This window comes from Mixophyes fleayi, chromosome 9 (assembly GCF_038048845.1).
Source record: "Mixophyes fleayi isolate aMixFle1 chromosome 9, aMixFle1.hap1, whole genome shotgun sequence".
Lineage (NCBI taxonomy): Eukaryota > Metazoa > Chordata > Amphibia > Anura > Limnodynastidae > Mixophyes > Mixophyes fleayi.
Window position 1 is genome coordinate 131,222,994 of NC_134410.1, and position 10,000 is coordinate 131,232,993.

At 41.1% G+C, this 10,000-nt stretch overlaps 2 protein-coding genes across 3 annotated transcripts in view; both read left to right on the forward strand.

Annotated features, from left to right (window-relative positions):
- Positions 1–4,716, forward strand: part of LOC142101351 (uncharacterized) — a 189,884-nt gene extending 185,168 nt beyond the window's left edge. For both annotated transcript variants that reach the window (XM_075185776.1, XM_075185777.1), the window contains 4 exons: positions 370–476; positions 641–721; positions 1,366–1,548; positions 2,912–4,716. In XM_075185776.1, the coding sequence (XP_075041877.1) occupies positions 370–476; positions 641–721; positions 1,366–1,548; positions 2,912–3,061 (521 nt within the window). In that variant the 3' untranslated portion in view covers positions 3,062–4,716. The remainder of the gene's footprint in view (positions 1–369; positions 477–640; positions 722–1,365; positions 1,549–2,911) is intronic.
- Positions 4,717–9,387: 4,671 nt separating this feature from the next.
- The window catches only part of ZBTB43 (zinc finger and BTB domain containing 43), an 18,782-nt gene continuing 18,169 nt past the window's right edge, over positions 9,388–10,000 (forward strand). Inside the window, exon 1 of the mRNA XM_075185778.1 lies at positions 9,388–9,448. The gene's annotated coding sequence lies outside the window, so the exon portion shown is untranslated. The remainder of the gene's footprint in view (positions 9,449–10,000) is intronic.

Sequence of the window (10,000 nt, forward strand, 5' to 3'; positions counted from 1 at the left end):
TGAGCAGAGAGGCTTTGGAATATACCTCTGAGCCATGTGTACTGTAAAATCCTCCCTTTCGTTCTCCTTCCTCTGCCATCACATGACACTGAGAGCTATGAGCCTGTGTCTGTGTAACTGGCAGCCATACTTTTTACAACCTCCAGAGAGATAATGCCTGATGTAGAAATAATGCTACACAGCGCCACCAAGTGGAGTGTTAATGTAATCCACTTTTTATAACTAACCCTCTTCCAGAATCTGAGCAATCACTTACGCCAGCGTTCAGCATTGTGAGTGTTAGGGGGAATAACCTGGGGGTGGGGGGCAGTCTGGTTCACTTTATACATATACCTGCTAATAACAGCTCCCTTTATTTCACCGTACCAGGTTATTACTATATTGACCCTAACCAGGGAAGTCCTCAAGACTCTTTTGTGGCCTTTTGCAACTTTACAGCGGGGGGAGATACCTGTGTGCCAGCTACGCAGAGCCAGGTAAGCAACGGGCAGCATCTGCAATCTACAACCTCTTTATTAACACTGAGCCAAAGCAGCCAATCACATGCTTAGTTACACTAGACAGATAAAAGCTGATTGTTGATTGGTTGCCGTGGTTCAGTGCAGAGCCTGAAATGCCGTTTTGTAATTTGTCTTTGTAGATTGCGGTGAAGCCGTGGCTGCTCAGCTACCAGACACAGGGAGGATTTCAGTGGTTCAGTTCTCTACCTGGCGGCTTCACGGTAAGACCCCTAATAAATATTCACAGCTGTGAATTCTCTTCTTCATTGCGGCGTATGCTCCACTTCAGACTCGTGCTCCATTTTCACATCACACTGCTCGCATCTGCATGACGTAAATATACTTTTATGTTTGACGCAAGTGCCGCGTGCGTACCATAAGAGTCGCACTAAGCCGTGGAATTTTCAGACAAATATAACGGCAAAGTATGATATCTGTCTTATACTGCTGTCCATGTGCAACCCATTCTTATAGGGTGTGAAAAAACGGGAAATAATGTAATATAACACGGTATTGTTAGTGCTATTTTATGTTGGTTACTGTTGTAACATAAAGGCCCCCCCAGGAAATATGTATAGTGACACTTTTGAGCCCGTTGTGTATCCTGTTTAGTTATTTCTGGGAAATGCATTTGACATTATGTTAGTGAGGCTGCTTCCATAATTCTTCACATGCTGTGAATAATATCCCTGTCCAATAATGATGAGCCCTAAAAAGGTGAAACAGGCTTTTGCCTTAGTCATATAAGTGGCCAGGAATGTTTTGGAGACCGCCTCAGGACTTACGTTTATACGGTGCTATAAGATGAGGTGTTTACTGTACAAGTTATCATTTGTGTTATTTCGCTGTCTGTGTCTCCTCCCAGTTCTCGTACAACGAGGGCAGCGTAGTCCAGCTGCGTTTCCTCCGGTTGCAGAGCTTGCGTGTGCACCAAGAACTGAGGTACGTGTGTCTCGCACGACCCGGGCACAGCGCCAGGGACAAAGATGTCAAGTTTCTGGCTGACACGCGGGATCAGAGCTTCCTGGTGACCTTGCAGGGATGCGAGGTACGTGAGACAGAGAGACGGATAAACCACGTCTACATGTAACGTACAGTAAATAAATGAACAAACGCGCTCAAAGACAGACTAAGCAACACAAATGCAGCAGCAGTAGGACCAAGGTATCCCTCCTTCACAAAACAGATAAACTGAATAAATACCAAATGCGCTCGCAAAAATAAAAACCTAAATGAATGAATCTATAGATGATGGTATAAAAGTAAAAATAAAAATAAAAGTAATGATGGTGTAAAAATAAAATTAGAAAAAAATTAAATAAAAAATAAGAAATAAAAAAAATGGAAAATAGTAATAAAAATAAAAGTGGAAATGCAAATAAACAAAAATTAAACATTAAAAAATAAAATTAAAATTAAAAATAGAAAAATGAGTATGCAGTTGTAGTTGATAAATTGAAATAAAAATAATACAAATAATTGAAAGATGAATATGCCGATGTGGGATGGTATAAGGGTCACACAATACAGCAATGAGATCAAATAATCTGTGCCTATTAATAGTGGTATGGGTACGTACAAAGACAGACCAATGCTACTCCCAAATTCTAACAGCTTCAGATAACACACATAGCTAAAAGGAAGTAGAAAGTGCATATACAGCTTCCCAGAAAGTGTATGGATGCTCACTGGTAATAACAAGACCAGTCACAAAATAGAATAAAAAGACAAAATTTAATAAAATTAATGACTGACAAAAAACAACTAAAAAAAGGAAACTTAACTCACAGTTGCTGCTTATAAGCTCACAAAATTGTGAGGTTATAAACAGCACAAATTTTCGGTTCATCTTTACTGATAGTAGACGTAAACAACTAGTGACCCCAAAGATATCAAAAGAATAACTAAGACACAATTTTTAGAGAAATGTTAATTAAATAAAGGACTTCTCAAAACCATTCACCACTTTATTCAATTACAAAAAAAATTATTTCCAAATGGGAATAAAAAAGTTAAAAAGAAATCTATAGAATTAACCCACCCATACTACGAACCCATTGACATAAAGTGACTACAGCCAGGAGTCCTCAGCAGTCCCCTCACCAACCGGGCAATCACAAGAGTCCAGCGGGAGAAAACACTTGTGATTGGCCAGCCGATAAAGGGGACTCCCGGCTCTAATCACTCTCGTTGCTCAGCGGTGGATGGGTCTTTATTCAACGGGATTTTCCAGGTTTTGTTGGGTTTTATTTATTTGACTTGGATCAAGAAAGAAGAAAATATAATGTAGAAGTCCTCTTTGGAGTTTTATGGAGATTTTGTAGCAAGTACAGGTCTTCGTCAATGACGTCTCCACACACTGTGACTGTAGATATTAGTGCATTGAACAGATTGATATTGTATCTCCGCAGGGTGAAGAATTGTTCAACAGAACGGAGACTGTCCTCCATTTCGCCCCCATGGACCTCTCTCTACTTCCTGTACGGGACTTGGCCGTGTTTCACGATGGGGACACAAACCACCAATATGGCTTCTTCGTGGGCCCTGTGTGCTTCAGCTGAGGGTCGTTCTTCTCCAGGAACTTTGACGACACGCGCCCAGGTTGTGGGCGGGAGCCCCGAAACTATTTATACAGGAAGATATTACATGATCCTCTGAACCCTCTCTCAGGAAGGGAGACCGAGTATTGTTTACAATGGAACTATTGGTGCTCAGAAGTTGAACACTTCACCCAAATCTCCTGGTGAGAACTACACACACACACACACCTCAAGGCTTCCACCTTGGAGGACATTCTAGGAGGAATGTTCTCGGGGAAGAAGTCCAACCTCTCAATGCACTTATTTATCAAGTTATTTGGTGCTCAATGAAACCGCTCAAGGAGAAGCAGTGCCCAATGCGTTTTACCCCAAATCCCCACATGCAGAAGGATGTATGTGTAAGCAAGTCATTGAAGTGTACAGGACAATCTACTGCGATTCTAAATCATTCCTGTGTTGGAGAGTGTGGGTACATACGTTGCAAGAAAAAGATAGAATCATGTGACTTAATGTCAGCTGATGAGCCGTGTCCAGACGGTCTGAACATATCTCCTCAGTGATTACAAGGGGACATCTGTGGACTCTTCCAGAATTCTTTATTGAGGCAACTATCAGTTATCAAAGTTGCCTAATATTTATGGTGGCCCTACATAAACCTTTTTAGTAAGATTTTGCAGTCTTGAGCATCTTTACTTATCAAAACTATTGAGGGATTGATCAGTGAGTAAACAAAAGCGAAAATAGTCCCTATGTAGGGATTTTTATCCGTTCATTATATGTGGAGTAACGGTTCCCTGGTGGCTGAATAATCTTGAAAAATTCATATTGCTTGTCTGACTTTCCCACTCAGTAACTTTTCCACAAAACATCTGACAGTCACAGGATTCGCTTTAATTATCACTCGGCAACAAGTGTAGGTTTAAATTTTGTCTGTGTATTACACTTGCGGAACTGAGGCAGGACATAACATCAAAGTAATTACTGTCTGAGCTGAAATGTTGTTGCAAACATTTATTGGAAAAAAGTTTATTAACAAACGTAATGCAAATAAATGTATTGGTTTAATCCTCCCCTTAAGTCGGTTACAGCTGAGATGATTACTGGCTTGGAAAGTGACAAGTCCGTGTATACATAGCGATGCTATGTATACATTCATAGAAAAACGCAAACATATAAGTGTCAGAAACACATAATATTAAGTTTACAGAGTATATTAATCTTGCCCTGATTTATCAAACCTTCAAAAAAGTAAGAGTGGGGGTGTTGCCCACAGCAACCAATCAGATTCTAGCTATCATTTCCTAGAATGTCCTGGATGAATGATAGCTGGAATCTGATTGGTTGATATAACACCTCCATTTTTCCTTTGCACAAGGTTTGATACAATTACCAGGTATCTGTTTGTTTTATTATTCACTCTGATACAGTCCGAAACCTCTTGAAATAGACGTTGAACCTGTCAATCATCCCTCGTTTCCTATTATTCTCCTCCTAAGGACAATACTTACTGTCTAGAATCCTCTTACTTAATATTTAATGCTATCTCTATATATACATCTGGTATCACAGCTCTGTGTATTGTGTGTCTCATAAAACAATGTGATACATGTAAAGTATTTTATCTGTATATATAAATATAGATAATATGCATAAAATAAAGTTCTTTTTGTGATATATTCATTGGACTGTAACATATTTGCACTGTGTGCTGTGTGAGACTGGACGGGATAATGTTGGTTTTCATTAGTCCACAGAATCAAATGTTCACAAATATTGGGAACATTAAACTATTTTTTTTTACAAGCAAATCATTGTGAATAGTTAAATGATAACCAATTATCATCATGTAACAATGCAGAATTCTCCTAAACACCTAATAATATAGAGCACAGCTCTAAATCCACCAGACCTTAAGGGTAATAATGTACATGTATTTGCTATTACTGTATATGATGATCTCTTTTCATGTTTTCTTCTTTCCCTTCAACTTCTGGTCATAGTACACAGTAATATCACATCTTCCTGCCTGATAGATCATTACATTAGGGTCTACAATGTATACTATATATAGTACACTAACTGTACAATTACCTGGGTAGAAGATATGTTGATACAATCAAGTTTGTGTTAAATGTTTCCTATTATGGTTTTCAACAATGTTGTTTTATGTCTAATAATCTAAATCCAATAATCTGTTATTTTCCCCTTGAAAAACAACTGTGAGTTTTCATTCTTGCCGCAGTTCATATGGAAATAAATGTCAGTGACTAAATGTAATGTGTCTACGACACTGATGAATGACGTACTCTCAGCTAGGGGGGTCAATCCGCAATCGACCAATCAGAAGCGGCCACATAGTGCAGCTGATCGTCATTATCATTGCGGCTCGTTCCGCCAGCTCTCCCTCACACCTAGACATACGTCTCCTGCGTCCGGATCTACCTGCGCTGCAATTTTGTGAACATACCCCTATTGTACTCAGCCTTCGTTGTACCGCTCAACTGTCCTGATTTCAGCAGGACCGTCCCAAATTTAGGGCTCTGTCCCATCCAAGACATGTTGGGGGAAGGGAGACATGTAATGGGCATCCTAGTGCTTTACAGTGCTGGGCAGCTCTCTGGGGGACTGGTCACGCCCCCCTATATAATGTGGTCACGCCACTGTCCCGCAGCTTGTTGGGAGAAATGCTACACTCCACCGCCTCCTCCCTCCTCCGTCCCACCTCTCTAATTGTAGAGAGTAGTAGATGTAAAATGCATTTTCGGGGTGTATGCGCCAAACGGAAATGCGTCTTTTCTGCAAATGAAACAGACTTACAGCCAACTCCACATGAGCCCTACGTATCACAGTAATAACATTGTGTATGTAATCAGGATCCTGGGGCTCAACCCCTCAACTAAGGTCACCAGATTTAGGGTTACACACTATAAAGTTACAAGTTATACTGACAAACGGGGGAGTGGTCAGAGTGAGTTATAGCTATACTGGTATTGAAGTCACAATAGGTTAGGTATACGTATGTAATACATTTCTTTAAATCGATGAAAGCAAATTATGTAAAAAAAAAATATATTTTTAAGTTTCAAATCCGTACAGCAGCGTCTCTAACTAATGATGAAAGATAGAAGGTTTGTCTTTGTCTGTAATAGTAAGGTTAACCTTAAGACTAAGGAGTTTTCTGGATGCTGTAACATACCCCCATGAAGGACTCAGACATAGATAGAATCCAACATCAAACCTGCACAGACTTACCCCTAGCTCTAGGACTTGGGTGAATTACATGAACAAACCTTCTATCAGGCTCACTCGGCTAACTGGACATAACCGTCCGGCTACGTGGCAGAATGAGAGCAGGTTATTAAGTTACTGCCAAGGCAGATGTCATCATCATCATCATTTCTTTATATAGCGCCAGCATGCTCAACATCATGTGTGCTTGGATGTTCCATGCGCGTTTCGTTCACTTTGTAAAAATAAAAAAAAAACAAAAAACTCACAAAAGAGAGAGTAATAGTATTTGATACAAGCATAAAAAAATTGGGACAGGGGCCACATTGTCATATAGATGTGTTGTGTTCTAGCGCATTTGAAGTGTTAGGCTGCCACTTACACTGCTCCTGATACCCATTCATAGCTGCATGCACCAGTGGCACCCGTTCACCAATACTCGCAGAGACCTACCTCCCAACACCCTGACCCGTCAGGGACAGTTGTGAGCTATGGATCAGTGCTCAAAGATGAAGGTGGATAAGTATTTATTACTTATTCCAGGGGAGGAGAGACTCTTGTCAAACTAAGATACAAGGACATTTACAGGACCTAACAGAGCTCTCAAAACTGAACGTGGATAAATCAGTGGGGCCAGACGGGATACATCCAAGGATACTAAAAGAGTTTAAGGGGAGCTGGTAACACCATTAACAGAATTATTCAATCAGTCACTAACTACAGGAGTAACTCCAGAGGACTGGAAAAGAGTGAATGTCCTACTACAATAAGTGGAAACAAGGAAGAGGCAACTACAGACCAGTGAGTCTTACATCAGTAGTCGGGAAACTGATGGAAACACTCTTAAAAGAAAGAGTTGTAGAATATCTTAAACCCAGTAACTACAGGATCCTAAACAGCAGGATTTACTGGGGGAGATCATGTCAAATAAATCTTATTGATATTTGTGACTGAGTGACTAAAGTAATATATCAAGGGGGGCCGTAGATGTAGCTCAACAGGATTTCAGTAAAGCCTTAGACACTGTCCCACATCGCAAACTGTTAAATAAACACCAAAGTTTGTGATTCGATTCAGAGATGGTGAAATGCCGGCGTCTGGGAGCTACTGGAGGGGTGTGGGGGGCTCAGCAAATCTCATCACTTTGGCCCCACACCATGATGTAATGATGTATCATTTTACAGCGAGGGGCGGGGTCAAATGCTGCGATTCCCAGAGAATCGCTGCATTTTGGATCTAATTCTCCTCACTTCACTATGAAGTGGGCAGATGCGGGAGGCTGCCATACTCTCCCGGACGTCTGGGAGACCTATCTGGAATCCAGAAGTCTCCCAGACATTCCGGGAGAGTTGGCATGTATGAGGTAGACTAAAGGAATGGTCAAGAGTGTGGCAACTATAGTTTAATGCCACAAAATGCAAAATCATGCACTTGGGTCTCACAAACCCAATGACTAAATACAGTATTAATGGCATTATAATGGAAACTACTGAAGAGGAAAGAGATCTAGGAGTCACTATTTCAGGTGACTTACAGGCAGGTAAGTAATGTAACAAAGCAATGAGGAAGGTAAGTCAGATGCTTGGTTACATAGAGAGAGGAATCAGTAGCAGAAAGAAAGAAGTAATAATATCACTGTATAGGTCATTGGTACGGCCTCATCTAGAATACTGTGTTCAGGTCTGGAGGCCGTATCTCCAGAAGGATATAATACATTACAGACTGTACAAAGAAGGACAACTAACATGGTGCATGGCCTACAGCACAAACCTTACCCGGAAAGACTAAAAGATCGTAATATGTATAGTTAGGAGCAGAGAAGGGAACAGGGGACATGATAGAAACTTTCATATATATCCAGGGTTATAACAAGGTGCAGGAGGGAAACATTCTACATAGGAGGCGATGTATTAGAACACGAGGACATGTACTGACACTGGGGGGAAGAGAAGTATTAGAACACGAGGACATGTACTGACACTGGGGGGGAAGAGATGTATTAGAACACGAGGACATGTACTGACACTGGGGGGAAGAGAAGTATTAGAACACGAGGACATGTACTGACACTGGGGGGAAGAGATGTATTAGAACACGAGGACATGTACTGACACTGGGGGGAAGAGAAGTATTAGAACACGAGAACATGAACTGACACTGGGGGGAAGAGAAGTATTAGAACACGAGGACATGTACTGACACTGGGGGGAAGAGAAGTATTAGAACATGAGGACATGTACTGACACTGGGGGGAAGAGAAGTATTAGAACACGAGGACATGTACTGACACTGGGGGGAAGAGAAGTATTAGAACACGAGGACATGTACTGACACTGGGGGGAAGTAGGTTCAGAGGAAACTACATCACAGAAAGGGTAGTGGATAAGTGGAGTGGCCTCTCGTCAGAGGTGGTAGAGGATAATACAGTATAGCAATGTAAACATGCTTGGGATAGACATGAGGATATTCTTACAAAGAACTAAGGATCAAATAGGGTTTGAGGTTACCATAGGTTAATAAATGGGCAGACTACAGCGGCGCACGCAGGATTGCTAGGGGTGGGTTCCCCCCCACCCAAAAAAAAAAAGAAAAGACAACACGCGAGCACCGCCGCGGACGCTTCTTTGACAGCGCCGCGGCTGCTGTATAGTACAGTGCCAAAATGTGGGGCACGTTGTTAACGGAGGGGAGGGGTTTCTGGAGACCCAGAAACCCCCTCTGCGTGCTCCCCTGGACTAGATGGGCCAAGTGGTTGTTATCTGCTGTCAAATTAGAGGCTTCTAAGTTAAGCTCATATTTGGAAAATATTTTGAAAAGTTCTGGGTGACGGTGGCTCCCGCCCGGCCCTTATTATAGTATCTGCGGTCACTGCCAGGTCATTATATAATGGGCCCCATGACAGAGCCCAGGCTGCCTAGTGGGTGCTGCCCTGTATGTGCCATGTGCTCCTCCTAAACCTCTATATACTGCTGTCCTCCTGTAGTATAATATATAGGATATAATGTACAATACAGTACACGCTGAGACTTGTAGTTCCCCCTGCTGGACACTGACAGCCTCCCCCCAGCAGTGAGGGGGTTACTGCACACCGGAAAGGGCGGGGCCGCAGTGACAGATGCGGAAGTGGTTCTATCAGTCGGGGCCAGAGAGCGATGTGAGCACTTCCGGCGGCTCCGTGAGGTGAGAGGACCGGGGACCGTGTATTATATATATATATCTATATCACATTATATATCTGTGTATTATATCTATATCACATTATATATCTATGTATTATATCTATATAACATTATATCACTGTGTATTATATATATCTATATAACGTTATATCTCTGTGTATTATATATAACATGACACCTGACTGATTATATCTGTGTGTATTATATATATATATATCATTATATCTCTGTGTATTATATATAACATGACACCTGTCTGATTATATCTGTGTATTATATATAACATGACACCTGACTGATTATATCTCTGTGTATTATATATAACATGACACCTGTCTGATTATATCTGTGTATTATATATAACATGACACCTGTCTGATTATATCTGTGTATTATATATAACATGACACCTGACTGATTATATCTCTGTGTATTATATATAACATGACACCTGTCTGATTATATCTGTGTATTATATATAACATGACACCTGTCTGATTATATCTGTGTATTATATATAACATGACACCTGACTGATTATATCTCTGTGTAT